Here is a 15,979-nt window from a genome sequence, read left to right as displayed (position 1 = left end):
GCTACAGTAGGCAAACGGCACAAACCGAAGCACCATGGGAAAAAAAAAACTCCAGTTCTGCACCATTTACTCTTATTTCCCAACGTGTCCCTCCCAGTGTTTCTCTGTGACTTTCCTGAGCTGGTTCCCATATTGAGAACCTCAGTGGAAATGACAGGCCAGTTCAGTTTCCTACAGCCTCTCTCCTCATACGTTATGCTCTTATTCAAGTACATCTACATACAAACTGAATCGGAATGGTGTTTTTTTTTGTACACCACACATACAAGAGGGAGAAAAAATATTCTTAACTCTCAAATAAAAAAATTCCATAAACTACAGCCACAAAAATGACCATGGAGTTGAATCAACAACCCTCTGACTCAGTGTTCAATATTAAAGGACAAGGCAAAAGTGAGCATGGCTCACATACCCCTGCTCACTGCTTGATCCCTACTAAAGTAGGGCCAAAGGTTTTGCACTTTTGGAAACATTTCAAAAATCTTGGGCACCCTGGACTTCTAACCCTCAAAAGGGACAACTAGACCACACTGTCAACCATCATACCAAATTTGAAGTTCCTAAGTTAATCGTTTCTGCTAAAGAGTTCTGCTCCGGAAACGAAAGTGTGACACGCCAACAGGGGTATAATAAATTCGGTATTTTTCAAACTGAAGGGGGACGACACTTTTTGAAATTGGGGCCAGTATTGAGGGAGAACGCTGCAGCCGGCAGTCGCTAAACAAGCTGTAATGCGATATTTTGGGGCAACCTGGCACCGTCAGTTTACGTCCAATAAAAGTGCTTGTTTTTGCCACTGACAGGCTCAGATTGTGTGTCTGACAACATTATGGAAAGGACCCTACAGAGAAATAAAACCTTTTTCAAAAAACAAGCTATTTTTGTGGACGTAAACTGACAGTACCAGGTTGCCCCAAATGATTACATTACAGACCGTTTAGCAGCGTTCTCCCTCCATACTGGACCAATTTCAAAAAGTGCTGTCCCCGTTAGTCACTTAGACACAAAAACATGAGAAAATAGGTTGAAAAATACGGAAGTTATCCTTTAAGATGAACTGAACATAACAAGCTCCACACACGTTATTGCAGGGCTTTTGAATTGGATTGCATTATTGTAGATTGTACTGGTGTAACTTATAAATTGGTAACTCTGTGTGTATCAAAGTAAAGTTGGTGTGGAGGATAAATATGGTCTTCTGAGATGTGATAAATTCATATTCCCACCACACACTGCTGTATGTAGCCAGTCAGCTAGTCTGAGGCAGGATCAAACAGCATGAGACGTTGCTTTAATGTTTTCGCATTGGTGTTGCTACACTCAATATCAACCCACAGGTAGACCGGCCGACTGGCTGGATGCGTACGGAGGAGTGTGTGCGTGTGTGTCCATGCATGTGAATCGAAAACAGATCTTTGTTATGACAGGTCAATAAGGAGGACCATTGTTGTCCATCACGTCTCATATCCTTCCCCCTTTCTCCCTCCATTCTCCAGGCCTCTCCCGGTGAAGCCCGTCTAACTGACTGGAGCGCTTTTTCCCCAAGCAGACATGAAAAGCCGCGGCTATTACAGCCAAGTCATGCTCAGTTTTATATTTAACAGTGCGGGTAAAGGCCGACGGTGGAGGGGAATGAGTGGTGGTGGTGGGGAGGGGCAGAGGGGACTTCAAAGCATGCTTTCAGAATGGGATTTTCAGCTTAAATCCACATAAGGAAAAAACTGTCATCACTGGGAGCCGGCATTATTTTTGTCTTCTAAGAGGAGCGCTCGCCTCGGCCATTTCAACAATACAAACTATGCACAAAGATGTATGTACATGGCTGTGGGGGCCATAAAGCAGTCAAGGGAGCTTTAACTTGTGTATGTGTTCAACACTTGCTTCCATACAAATGCTGAGCTCACTGAATAGTGAGCGGCAAGGCTTTAGGCTTACTGGGATGGACATAAAGGGCAGTCTTTAAAATATCATGCCCTGCCTTAGGATATACAAAGAGAATCATTAAAGGACTCTGATATTTATCACACATAGAAGCTTTTCGGTACTGTCAGGGTTTGCGAAGGGCTCTTACTGTGGTGTATGCCTCCTTGCTCTGTGCAGGCTGTGAGCCCTGATCATCAGCCAAGGTGCCGTTCCTCCCAAAGCTTTGCTTGAAAATCTATAGAGATAAAGAGGAGCGAGATTAGATGATGAGGTGACTGAGGAGTTCAAAGACAGCACTTTAGTCTACGTAACAATAAAAAACAAAAACACAAGAGACCCCTTGTCAACTTACCGGAGACAAGGGAATGGGATTCTCTCGCAAATACCTGGGGTTTTCAATCTGAAAGAGCAAATAGAAAAACGTTAGACCTCTTTTTCTTCTTCTCCTCCTAACAAAGCCAAACAAAGAATCTAACCTCCGCCCTCAGTTTGTCATAAACAATACGGGGAACACATCAAAAGCTTGTTGCTGCGGCCGGAGTCTCTTCCGTCAACTCTTGTCTGTTTAGAAAGACAGAACGCGTCGGGCTACTTCAAGGCATTGTGTGTGTGGCCGGCTTGGTTTCCGCTCTCAGCCCCTCTTTGCTGTCCCGACGCGGCCCTTTTTGTCAACACTCGGGACCACTAATCTGTAAGCTATCCCCGGTCCGTTTACCGTCACATGGAGACAAATGTGTATACATCCTTGCCAAACACTGACACGGCATGTCCTTTGATTATAATATGAAACACACGAGTTGAGCTGCTAAACTACCTGAGCAGTCCAAATGACTTTGCAGCGTTGCATCAGTACAGCTCACTAACTGTAAACTGTAAAAGAATCTCTGTGTTGACAACCTGCTATGTTCCTTCTACTATTTGACGTTTGTTTGTTTATGACCCCATTATTTTCCTGTGAACTCACACTATCATACAGCGTTTCTCTGTCATGCACTGAGGCGGTCTATAGGGGCCGCTAACTGGCGGCAAGATCACGACCTTTCAAAAGCAGTGGAGCTGACTTTGGAGATGACAGCGATGACGCCTGGTAAACAGTTCTGTTGCTAATCTCTTCAACATGGGGATGAAGGTGGAGAACAAGGAGGACGAGTCAAAGGAGGAGGAGGAAGAAGAAGAAGAGGAGGGTGGCGTGGGATAATAAAAAAAAAAGGATTTAATGTTGCGAGGTGGCACAACCCACACAAAGCCGATCCAGAATGAATGGAAGATGAGTGAACAGAGCCTCAAAGCGTGGGACAAAAATGGTTACAGTACGAGGATAAAGTCACAAGCTGTTGCTTCAGGGTGAGCAGGGTGACATGTGAAATAGATGAAAGCAGCTCCCGCCTCCCGACTTAGACGTGATGCAGGTAAAAACAGGTCAGACATTTTGTTAGCTGACATGCTATAAGCTCTCAACAAAAGGAGACATCCGGCTGTGAACTGTAATACATGCACACGCAGAGAGAGAGAGACACATGCACAAGAACAGACCACTCAATATAGTCTGCAGAGCAGCATCAATGGTGCGTGCCATGATGTGTGATGAATTGCTACTTAAATTTGGCACTGGCTAAAAAAAAAAAGAGAAAAAAAATCCATATTTACCGAGTGATGAATCAATCAATATCCCTCTAAACTAGTGCCCAGGCTGAAAACAAGAATGGGATTTCTTTTTATACCCGCAGACAGCCAGTCATCAGATTTGATTGAGCACGGCCCACAGGGCAAGGAAGACGTGTAGACTAAATGCTGTGGTGTAATGCTGGCACAGTGCGATACTAAACTTGGGTTTTGCGCACGCTCTAATTCTGCATGCCCACACACATGCTCCTGTGTGCACACATGTTTGTCCAGCCTCGCAGCTGGCGTGGCGTCCTGTGTCATTGGAACCTGACGTGGATGGATGGACGGACGCAGAAGAGGAGCGACGCTTCCACATCACAAGGCCCGGCTCTCCGGCCAAACAAACACACGCTGATTGATGGCTTCTGAGTTTCGGACTAGCGTTGAGCAAGCCGTCAGCGAACCCATTCAACCGCAGACAATGGATGGCCAAGTGGCGGGAGCTACCATTGAATTCTGTATGAAGAAATAGGTCAAGGTTTTACGCAATTTTCTCTTGTCCTCATGCTTTTTCTTCACTGCAGGTCAGTGTATGCTACACCTAACTCTCAACTCCCATTAGAGATACAACTCACGCACACAAGCCACAGACTAACTGAAAGATGAAACAGATGCCGGTCCAGCTGACTCAGGTTTTGTGTCTCTTTAAGGAACTCCTATCGGAGTCTGAAGCAATCTGCCGTCTAGTGTCCAGTATGGCCACCATGCTGACTACACAGACTTTATTACGTTAGAGGTGAAAAGAACAAACCGATATGGACTGCTTCAGAACATCTAAAGCAAAGCTAAAGATGTTCTAGATAGTGCGACGCTTGGCTGTGCTGAAATTTCGGAGGAGCTGGGCGCTTTGAAGCAGTGCATCTATAAAACTTCTGTAAACTTGAAGGGGGGTTTGTGTGTGTGTGTGAAGGAACATCTGTTGATTTGAAAGATGCAGGCTTGGGGGAGCGTTGCCAAGCAATGCTTCTTATCAGCGTCACAACACAGACGAGCGCAGAGCGGGGCAGTGCACGGCCTCACGTCTGCTGATAGATACCTCAGATTACCCTGGAATTGAAAGAGTGAGGGAGAGTAACGTGGAGAGAGTCGGAGAAAGACGGACAGAAGGGAGAAAGTGCCGGAGAGGGCGAAAGATAGGATTGTTGAACAGAGAGAAACAGTTAAGAGAAAGAGAAGAAAGAGAGGGGCTGTGCTGAGGAACACATCACTGTGTGAGTAAAGTGGGAGAGAGGACAGAGGCGACAAGGGAAAGAAAAAAGAGAGACTGTGGGTCATGCTGGTGAGGAGATAGGGAATAAATAAGGGAGTAAAAGACATGAGGGCAGAGTGCTTATCAAGCCCTGGCCTGGGGCACTCCAGACAGAGCAGATAAGAGAGGCGCACACATCTTCAAATGCTCAGTTTACACAACCCTTCTCCCACTCCTCATCCAACCCTCACATCCTACAATAGCAACGAGCTGCCTAAAGGAAGTGGTTTCAAGAGGACATAGGTGAAAGGGTTTTCATACCTGTTGTTTAGCAGTGTGTAATTAATACAGCTCAGCATCACTGCCCTATTGACTTAAGGCCCAGACACACCAAGCCGACATTAAAGAACTAGTGGCGATGAAAGCCGACAGTTGCGTCACCTTTGTCTTGGCCGACAAGTTGCATTTGAACACACGGCAAAGACTACAGCCGACGGCCAGTTAGCGCGGACATTCTGCGCCTGTGTGAGAGGAAAAAGCTCTCCACAACAGCAAGCGTATTGAAAGAGGCCTATTGAAAGAGGCTGGGACACGGGTCTTACCGTGTGGGGTAGAACACACGCACAGTGCAACTGGAGCTGCGGTCGTGCGTTGCGATTGGCTCACTTTCAGCGAGCGCAGGCCAGATTTTACCGCGCATGTGGTGTACCTGGGTCTGCACAATCAATCGAATATTAATCGTGGTCACGATTTTGGCTTCCCACAATTAAATGAACAAGATCGACTGCGATGTTGACGTTTCAAATGCTCCGCTCATAGAAAACTCCGCTGCCTAAATCAAGCACTTCGTAAACAGCAGCCGGTTGAAGCCGGACAGTTTTCAGCAGTCTCATATATATTCAATTTCTTTTCTACTCAGTAAGAATGAGTACTGGGCGATGGTAAATTATAACATTATCATGATGTGTTCAAATGTAATCTTGTAAAATGTAGTTTTTGTCGAGAAACTTGAATAAATCCAGTTGTTTGAAGGAGAAGTTTTCACAGCAAAATATAATAGATAATAGAGAAAGAAATATGACTTCCTAAATCGATGAATAATCGTGATCTCAATATTAATCAAAATAATCATGATTATCATTTAGCCCATAATTGTGCAGTCCTAGTTGTACCCCAAAGATATGACGCGTTGACGCGTGACCTCTCCTCTTTTCACCCTCCTTGGGATATACAAGTCGTTGTTATCTGTGTATTGGAATAATCGGATAGGATGAAGATGTAAAATAAGAAGAGGCCTCTTTGCTTTCCTCACGTCCGTTTCTCTTCTCGTGCACTGATTCGCTAAAGCTGAACAGCCAATCAGAGTTATCTCTCTCACCGACGGGCTCCGCCGGCGATTCAACATGCCGAATCGGCCCGAAAAGCCTCCGACACGGGCAGACTGACAGACCGTCGGCTTGGTGCGTCGGGGCCTTTGGATGTACCCGTGAGCTCAAGCGATCAGATTCACTGTCACCGTGGATGTGAGCTGCAGCGTACTGACAGCTGCGTGTAACCGAGCAGCTCGCGGCGTGCCCCTGGACTCACCCCCAGGTTCCAGCTGTTGAGACGAGCCTCCAGGTCACTGTCATCGGGAGACAGATCTGCCTTCAGCCCCGCATCCACCTGAGGAGGAAAAAGCGTGAGTGTGTAAACAGCAAAAAACAACACGTACATTAAGTGTTATAAATTAGAGGAGGGAATTTAAATGATTTCTTTGATTGGCAGTTTGGCCCGAGGAAGCGTACAGCAGACAGTGATCGAGGCTATCATTTTGACACAACATAATTCCTCTCTTGGCAACAACAAAAGGGTTCTTTAAAAGCTTACAGACATACAGTACACCCACATGTGTTCTCCTCCCACACTAACAGCTTTCTGCTCCCTCGTTATCTCCATCTCTCCACCCTTTGCTCCCTCGCACCCTCTCGCTCTCACATACAGCACTCCAGATGTTTGGCAGTTCCACATCATTTCCGTCACGCTGTAAATTCCACAAGAGGGGGGCACATGCAGCTAAAACTGCCTGTCATCCTTGTTTTCCCCGGCCTTTTGTTACAACGGGCCTCCGGATTTGTTTTATGCAGTATAATTCGAATGCTTCCAGGGGTTCTGTTGATACAAGCTCAGTTTACTCAAGTCGAGGTTGGGCAGCGAGGTTGAAATGGAGGGAAATATCTAATAAAGCTGAGAGAGCGATAGGGAAAGGAGAGATGTTGTTGGATTTGATTAGGATCTGGTGAAGTAGTGTGGACCTTGGGTGTACCTCAGCGGAACTGCACTGACAGAGAAATCGCTGAATGAATAGCTCGGGATTAAATGCCCCTTCTGATTAAAAAGGCATTAAGGTCCCAGAGCCTCGCCCTCGAACAAACAGAGCAAATGTTTCATTTCAATATCTAGGAATGCTGAGTATGCGGGTCACTGGCTGTTCAAAGCAGCGTGTCACAGTCTCTGTGTCAAACCAGGAATTCAACGCATTGTGTTAAACACTGATAAGTATGAATGGCCTCAAATGCTTTTGGCCGCAGATGACAAGCAGTTGAATGTACATTGGCTTTCACCATGAGCACGTACAGTAGATTCATGAGGTTTTGATGACGCATTAAAAGGCCCTGAAAACATATTTCTCAATCAACTTATTCTTCGAAATGAACACACAATTTCTTTGCAAACATTTTTCTTTATTTTACATGCAGATTTCTGTCTGTGCTGTGTTCCTCCTGTTGGTTTGAAGAGTTGTGATCATTTTGGGGGAGATTGTTAAATCGTCTGACTTCATGAGTTGTTTTGATGTGGGCTCAGATTCAACCTAAATACACTCATTTGGCAGTTTATTAGGCACGTCTAGCTAAAACTAATGCAGTCTAACACAACAGCCCTGCAACACATCCTACCGTCATGAAGGTTATAATGTTCAGTTTCATGGCTGTTTCAGCCTACACGATATCAGCCAGATTATAGCCCGACACGGCCGTCACAGGGTGTCGGCTCGGATTGGGAACGACAATGAGTGTTGTGCGCGACAATCTATCATTTTATCCTGTGTAGTGTGTCATAGTAGACAACCCACGCCGCACCTAGGACGCCTCACGACAGAGTCTAGCATGTTTGATTTTTTTTTGCCTTCCACGACGTGCACCGTCACAGAGCAATCTGCCACTATTGCCATTAGCATCACGCTTCCCTCCTGATGACATCACGCACATTGGGAAAGATAAACAGCGATGATTGGTCGAGGACCGACGTGCAGTCTGTCATGTCTCTTGGCCAAGTCACGACAAGAATTTATGACTTTCAATCGCCTAATCTGACATAGTCACCATCATAACGGACACAAATATTGTGTAGTATGAACCAGACATTCATTTAATCATTTTGATCATTTTGATGGCTGTCATTCTGGTGCTGTTGAATTATTTGAGGTGCCACCCCACTTATATCAAAATCATTAGACAACATGACAGAAACATCTCTCAGCATAACGCAATATAATTCAACAGCACGGCAAACCTCCAACATACAGTTGAATCAAACACCTCTCTAAAGAGGTACGTTTCAGCTAGGTGCACCTAGCACATTGGCGGCTGAGTGTATGTTACCGTCAAATGTATTGTGATCCCAACCATTAGCTCCATTTTTGTTGCATGAACCAGCAGCAACTTATGAGTTCGGGGAATTTCCTCCGGCTTCATGGGGAAATGAGTTCAGGAATTTCCAAATTGGTCCACATTAAAGAAGAAAGCAAAACATTGTGGCTACTATTTGTATTGGCACCAGCGGGTTTGCTGGTTAATATTTCAATGTGTCATCACAGCTACCTATAAATCTGAAAACCCAACATGTTGAATCGTAAAAGGGACAGTTCACCCCAGAAACAAAAACACAGATTTTTCCTCTTACCTGCGGGGCTATTCATCAATCTAGATTGTTTAAGAGTGAGTTGCCGAGTGTTGGAGATATTGCCCGTATGTGTGCGTTCTCTCCAGTATATTAGAACTAGATGGCGCTCGGCTTGTGGTGCTCAAAGCGCCAAAAACATACATTTGAAAAACACAGCAGCAACATCTCTTTCCAGAAATCATGACCCGGTTACTCAAGATAATCCACAGACCTAGTTGGGAGCAGGTTCATGTGGAACTATTTTCTTTCTACTGAACTACACCAGCCAACCATGTCACCGCGTAGAAGGAAGCTGTGCATCTACTCATGGGCAAGAGGCTTGGGACAGCTTGAGATGTAAACATTTACGGCGTCCTCCTCGGCTGAGCTGTAATGTTAGCTAGCTCAGTGGTGTTAGGTGAGCTAGCAGTATCCAGTATAGATGCACGCTTTCTTCTGCGCAGTGATACAGTTGGCAGGTTACCTTGTACAGCAGTTGGATTCTCACGATGTCACGAGATCACGCGAGAATCGCAGGATCACATATCACCCAAAAATCCATCTTGTCAGGCTTCAAGTAATATGTTTGTGTCCAGAAAAGCCAGATCAGCGTCCTGTGAGGAGCTACGGGCGTGGTTTAGGTGTGTGTGACAACACGGAGAAGCGACTGTTCATTCTAAACAACAATGGCGGCTCCTGAAGAGGTTAGCGTAGCTGCAATAACACCAGTTATATCAGAACTGGAGAGGATTTCTTCATTGAAAAAAGAGCAAAGAACGGAACTGAAGGCTTTTCTCGATGGAAAACATGTTTCCGCTCTTCTTCCGACTGGCTTCGGCAAGAGTTTGATTGACAGATGGTTCATCCAATCACCTGCCAAGTATTTGTTTGAAAGTGCCTGCCCTTTTTCAAACAGGTTCCAATGACGACTTCTCAGATAGTTCTGTGAAACAGACCATCTGACGGGTCAGGTTAGTTGGCTCCTACATGAAACTGCTCTCCACAAAGTCTGTTGATTATCTTCAGTAACCGGGTCATGATTTCTGGAGTTTTTCAAATGCATTTTTTTTTTGGCGCTTTGAGCATTAGAGTGCCATCTAGTTCCATTATATTGGAGAGAAGGCAAACATCTCTACGGCCGATATCGCCAACACTTGTGAACTCACAACAAAACAATCAAGATTGATAAATAGCTCTACAGGTAAGAGGACAAATATGTATTTAAGTCCAGAGGTGTGGCTGACAGTCTGAAACATGGTGATGAACTCACCATCCTGGCATCATATCTGGGTGACTGTTTCAGTGGACTGGAGGACACGGGTTGTGATGTGGTCTTTTCCTCATACAGCCTTCTCCTGGAAGACAAGAGAGAGAAACAGAAAGAAAAATGTGAGAGGCTAACCTACAGTACAGTACGTGAGTGTGTGCATGTCTCTGGAGTCTGCTTTTGTCCCTCTGTTTGCATATGAATGTGCTTGCGTAGGCAGCCTGCCTCGCTATTTACACGGATCAACATCTGGCATTGGTTGCATGGTTTGTGGTCTGCATTTCATCCCATCTGAACAATAAACGTCTCTGCTATACATCACTTTGTTTCCACGGACGGCCCACGGGGCACCAGCCTATGGGCTTGTACAATCCTTTTATAATCATCCACCTCAATCATTGTCTCATCATGTCGTGTCCATCCTGGTTTAAACAAGGAGCTTAACAGGGAAACTGCTTATATTCATTGGCACACAAACACACACACACACTTATCATTCTTACTACGCTCTCTCTCTATCTCGCGCGCGCACACACACAAAGGCATAACTGAGCTCACTATCTCATTAAGCGCAGGCACATGAGACACTAATGGCCCGCTAATGCTAATTGAATGAAGATGTGAAAGGAGACGGGAAGATGTAGGACAACAATGAAGGAAAAAAAAAATCGCTGTCATCTAATAGAGACTTCAAATGGCGTTCTAGAGGGCACTGTTTCTCACTCCCAACATGGAGCCTGTGGGCGCTCTTTTTCTCCCATGTAATCTTCTTTTTTTTTAGGATTCCTGGTATTGAGAATTTTTGAACCTCATTTGTCACAGGCAGTGTTATCTCGGTCGAGGAAAGCACCAACGCTGTGAGGTTTCTGGAAAGACGGCTGAATATAGAACTGGAAGGATATCTGTGCAAGCAGAGTCGCCTTTGTAATGTGTATCGTGTACCTCAAATCCCCTCATTTAGGGAACACTGATGCAATATTAATACTTCTTGCAACTGTGTTTGTTGACTGAGTAAATGTTAGCACAGTTTATGTCGGTATTCTACCTACTAGCTATTTCACAGCACTAAGTAAAGAGCGGAAGGCTGGCTAAATTATTGCTATTAGTTGTTATGAGATTTTACCTTTATGTGCTGCAAAAGCTTTAAAAATGACATTCAGATAGTACGTTTATAGTCTAATTATTTCCCTATAAGAATCAGAGTTCCTCTGAGACATAAATGTTCCTATTGCTGATGTTTTTAATAATATTTGTGGCCACTTTAGTGTGTGTGATGTGTTGTGATGTTGTACAAATGTATTTTGTTCTCTCTTATAGATATGTCTCGTAAAAGAGATTTTGATCTCAACGACAGATCCTGATTAAAGAAAGCTTAGCTGAACTAAAATAAACCTGATCTTTGTTACATAATAAGGACATAAATTATGATTACAGGTCAGATCGTAGAAAGAATATCTTCAAATGCACCAGAGTTTTGCTCAGGGGGAACACCTCAGTGAGAAGACAGGCTCTTATTGAGCAAGGTTTGTTTGTTGGTTGTTTTTTTCATGATTAATTCATTTAAAGAGTGAACAGTGGCCTGAAGAATTACAATACCCACTCTTAAAGCTGCACTGAGTTCTGGAGCCCTGTATACTAATATGTAATAATTACATTGTGCTTCTGTACATGGATGGTGGATGTTATGGGGCAGCGGCGGAAGCGTGATGTCCATTTACACACCAGGAAGTCTCTCAGTGCCATGCCATGTGTTGTAAATAAGGTGTTATTAATGCATGACCCGAGCACCATCTCCAAGTGCTGATGCACATCAGTTACAATGGGTGGGCAGAAATAACTGAGGTATACATACAGTTCCTCTGAGGGCCAGTATTAAAGGGATAGTACAGGTGTTTTGAAGTGGGAATGCTGTATGAGGTAATTATCCATAGTCAGTGTATTACCTGCATTAGACGAAGGTCGGCACGCCCCCAGTTTGGAGAAACAGACATGAGTACGGGCACGGGAGCAAAGCAATACACTGGACGGGGGCAGCAGCAAAACATTTTTCAGCCACCTAAAAGAATCAATATCAGTTTAAGTGTATGATATATTTAGAATATTTTCAGCGCTTTACCTACCCGTCAGACAGTCTGGTTGCTTTGGCGAGAGCATAGATAACGGCTTCAGTTCCACGCCGTAAACATAGACTGGATAACTGTCTGACGGCGAGGTAAAGTGGTGAAAACATTCGAAATATAGCGTACACTTAAACTGATATTGATTCTTTTAGGTGGCTAAAATACGTTTTGCTGCCGGCCCCGTCCACAGCAGTACATTGCTTTGCCCCTTTGTGGTAACTCCTGTCGGCTTCTCCAAGCTGGGGTCGTGCCAACCGTCACCTACTGTAGCTAATACACTGACTATGAATAAGTACCTCATACAACCCATTACAAAAGACCCGAACTATCCCTTTAAATGACTAAAATTAAAAAGGAAAAAAATCACAGGAAAAGACTTTTGCAATAATATTTAGTATTGTCTCACTAATTTATAATTAATTATGACAAAAAATTCAAATAAAACCCTGCAGACTTCAGCTTTCGTGTATTCACTCACTCTCTCTCTCTCTCTCTCTCTCTCTCTCTCTCTCTCTCACATAAGGGTTTGTCTGTGCATGTGCATGTGCTCACACACACACCTGCATGCACATGCACGAACACATGCAGCCATGAAACTTGGATAAGGGGGCCAAGCTCTGCAATCTTGGGCCTCTAAGTCAACAGGTGGATGAGGATAATTGAATCAGATGTGTCTGGAGTCTGAGGCCCAGAGATCAAAGCAGTGGCAAGTCAGGCCAGAGCCACACACACACACCCACACACACCCACACACACGTGCACACGCGTGCACACGCGTGCACACGCGTGCACACACAGGAGAAAATGAGAACACCATGTAGAGCCTCAGAAGCTGCAGCTCGGCTGATTAAAGCAGCCTGACATCCATACCCCGGCCTGACCTCCAGGTGCAGAGCCAGTGGGCCCGGGTCTCAGCCTCGGGCACCCTCAGGAAGGCCGTCTGACCTTGGGACGCAAACATCCCTCTGCCCCTGCACTCCCTCCACCATAACCCAAAACCACCTGGAGGCAATATCAGTGGAGTGAGAGACGTGAGGCGTTTATACCGGCATCAATGGCTGACTGCTGCCAATATAAGGACAATGTTATTGTCACAGAAAAACAAGTAGAGGAGGGAGAGGGGAGAGGGGGGTTAAAAGTTTTCACATGTGGATGAAAAGCACACACATGGACAACAGAAGTTAGAGGAAGAGACGAGAGAAAAACAAGGAGAGAAAAATCAGAAAATGGAGAGTAGAGGAATACAAAGTGATAAAGCCAAAACTAACCATTGGCAGTGAACCTGACATCAACAGTGCTGATTACCAAGTCAACATGTCAAAACCAGCCCACACCCACCATTTTCTCCCTTATGTCTCTATCATTATCTGTCTCCTTTGAACACGAGGTGACATAAGAAGACGGAGAGGACATGTTGGCTAATCACCAAAGCTGTTTCATATGATCTCTTGACCCTCGCTGACTGCATTTGCTTTCCCACAGCATTCCTCTGCCTGAATTACTGCTATAGACAAAGCAGTGGCTCTATCTTGTGGCTAAATTAGGAACAGCACCGCAGTAGTGGAATGCATGGTGGAACTGGCTCAGGGCATTATGGACTAATGAGGCTAGATGATGACAACACACACACACACACACACACACACACACACACACACACACACACACACACACACACACACACACGCATTACAACACATCCACACACTCCTGTGTGAAACAGAAGTAACAACTCAAATAATCAGAAAATCATCCCGACTTTGCCTTTAGATCTTGAAACTTGAATTGGACCGTTTCACGTGCTATAAAAGAAGCACTGCCCCGTCACCTGACTAATGGCGAGCGAGACGGAGATCAAACGTTGCCACATCATAGGGAGTCGGACGAGTTCCTTCTATTTAATCTTATCTAAATGAGCGAGACACATAAAAGGACTCTTGGCCCGGGCTAATTTTCTCCATCAGGACGTTAGCCTGTGATCTGAGCGTCTTTCATGGTCTTATCCCAATCAGACACTATGGTACTCGGCAGTCTGTTCCCCACAAAGCCCTCTCTATCCACACCCTCTAGATAGAGCCGAGGGGAGGAAGGGCTGTGCCTTACTGAACATAGCCACACTGTTTCCTATCACTTGTAGTGTAAGCTAGAGTATCTATAATGCAAACAGATGCAGCCTTTTCATACAAACAGGTCAGTAATGATGTAAAAAGACCTCACGACTAGACATCAAGTCAAGGCAGTCTATGATGAATCTAATTAATTGATCCAAACATCATCAATAAACTTTAAAAAAAAAGCATTGTAACATAATCGTGTCCATTAACTTTACCCGCAAGTGATTTAAGTATGCTGACATTTTAAATGACCAGTGTGTAACATTTAGGGGATCTATTGGCAGAAATTCAATATAATATTAATAAGTATGTTTTCTTTAGTGTGTAATCACCTGAAAATTAGAATCGTCGTGTTTTCGTTACCTTAGAATGAGCTGTTTATATCTACACAGGGAGCGGGTCCTCTCCACAGAGAGTAAACTCTGTTTACTTTTCCTGCTTGGGCTAGAGTCGATAACGTTACTTGCTCCCGTTGCTCTCTCTCTCTTGCTTCACCACTCACTTCCCACGTACACACACATTCTACGCACTGGCTCTGCTTTAACTGGCTCTAGTGAGGGACATTCACGTTTTCGCGTCAGCCAGCGCAGCTCTCCAACACGCTTGGCAAACAGGAGAGGCTTCACTTGGTTGCAATCTCCTCACCTCACCGCTACATACTGCCAGATCCTACACACTGGACCTTTAAGGTACAAACTCAAAACACAGAATTAAAGGTACAGTGTGTAACATTGTGTGGCAGCATCTAGTGGTGAGGTTGCAGATTGCAGTGTGTAGAAGAACCACGGTGGCTGATGTAAAAACGCGATTGACCCTATCTAGAGCTGTTGTAAGAGTAGCGTAGGTCATTTGGAGAATAGCTTGATAGTTTGGCTTTGAGAATATCAAGTGAATGTACAGTGGAAGGGGCTGCACGGTGGTGCAGTGTTTATAGTGATTAAGGTGATTATACACTAACTACGGTTTCTAGTATAATAATATAGTGTATGATAAGTGATTCCATTTCTGCTAATAGACCCCCTTAAATGTTACACACTGGTCCTTTAAAATATGTTCTGCGAGTGGGAAACGGGCTACATAATGCTAGTTAAAGCGTGACAAATATTTAAAGACAAGTCCTAATGACTAGTTTCTAAGAATCAAATATTCTACAACCCCCGACAGTAAAATCTGAATTACATATGGCAGCAGAGGGCCTGTACTCTTTCTCGCACGGTGCCCTGGTGGATATTAAGCTCTCTTTACTACACTTACAGTGCTCTCTTTTTATTATGCTAATGAGCATATCAAGCCACTGGGCTCTGATTTGCCTTTCCTTGTTAATTGGAATGAAAAACCCTGAGCCATTACTAACAGCGCTTTGTCAAGCGCCTCAACTGCCTGCAGTCAGAGGAAATATCCCTGAGCAAACTAGGATGACTGATGATTTAGGGAGGCACGCTGAAAGAGTTTCATGATTATATGTATTTATATGATTTGTGCATGTGTACCTGAGTAGCACATGAGCTTTTAGTCAAGGCTTTTAATCAAGCAGCACATTTCTAAAACCAGAATACATATATTTATGTTTTAGGTTGATGCTCACAAGAATAGAAATCAAACAATTTAAAAAACAAGCTAATGAGTTACCTCTCTCCTCTGTGGGGGTTAGACCTCAAGTTCAACAACTGGGGAAGTGTAAAGAGGAGAATAACAGAAAGATGGATAGAGAATACAAGAGGTTCCACATCCTCTCATGCTGTTTTGAAGTGCATCTCTTTGAAAAATAGTCAGAACGGAC

General features: G+C 44.5%; 1 protein-coding gene across 2 annotated transcripts in view; it reads right to left on the bottom strand.

Annotated features, from left to right (window-relative positions):
• The window catches only part of cep112 (centrosomal protein 112), a 133,763-nt gene that overhangs the window by 110,354 nt on the left and 7,430 nt on the right, over positions 1 to 15,979 (bottom strand). For both annotated transcript variants that reach the window (XR_012596791.1, XM_074656745.1), the window contains exons 5-8: positions 9,969 to 10,053; positions 6,365 to 6,442; positions 2,276 to 2,323; positions 2,072 to 2,158 (exon numbers count right to left, since the gene is read on the bottom strand). Coding sequence is in view for 1 of the 2 variants with exons in the window: in XM_074656745.1 (XP_074512846.1) it covers positions 2,072 to 2,158; positions 2,276 to 2,323; positions 6,365 to 6,442; positions 9,969 to 10,053 (298 nt within the window). In the remaining variant the exon portion in view is untranslated. The remainder of the gene's footprint in view (positions 1 to 2,071; positions 2,159 to 2,275; positions 2,324 to 6,364; positions 6,443 to 9,968; positions 10,054 to 15,979) is intronic.

Source organism: Sebastes fasciatus, chromosome 13 (genome assembly GCF_043250625.1).
Source record: "Sebastes fasciatus isolate fSebFas1 chromosome 13, fSebFas1.pri, whole genome shotgun sequence".
NCBI classification, from domain to species: domain Eukaryota; kingdom Metazoa; phylum Chordata; class Actinopteri; order Perciformes; family Sebastidae; genus Sebastes; species Sebastes fasciatus.
Note: the sequence above shows the minus strand (reverse complement) of the source record. Positions and strands in the feature narration are given on the sequence as shown.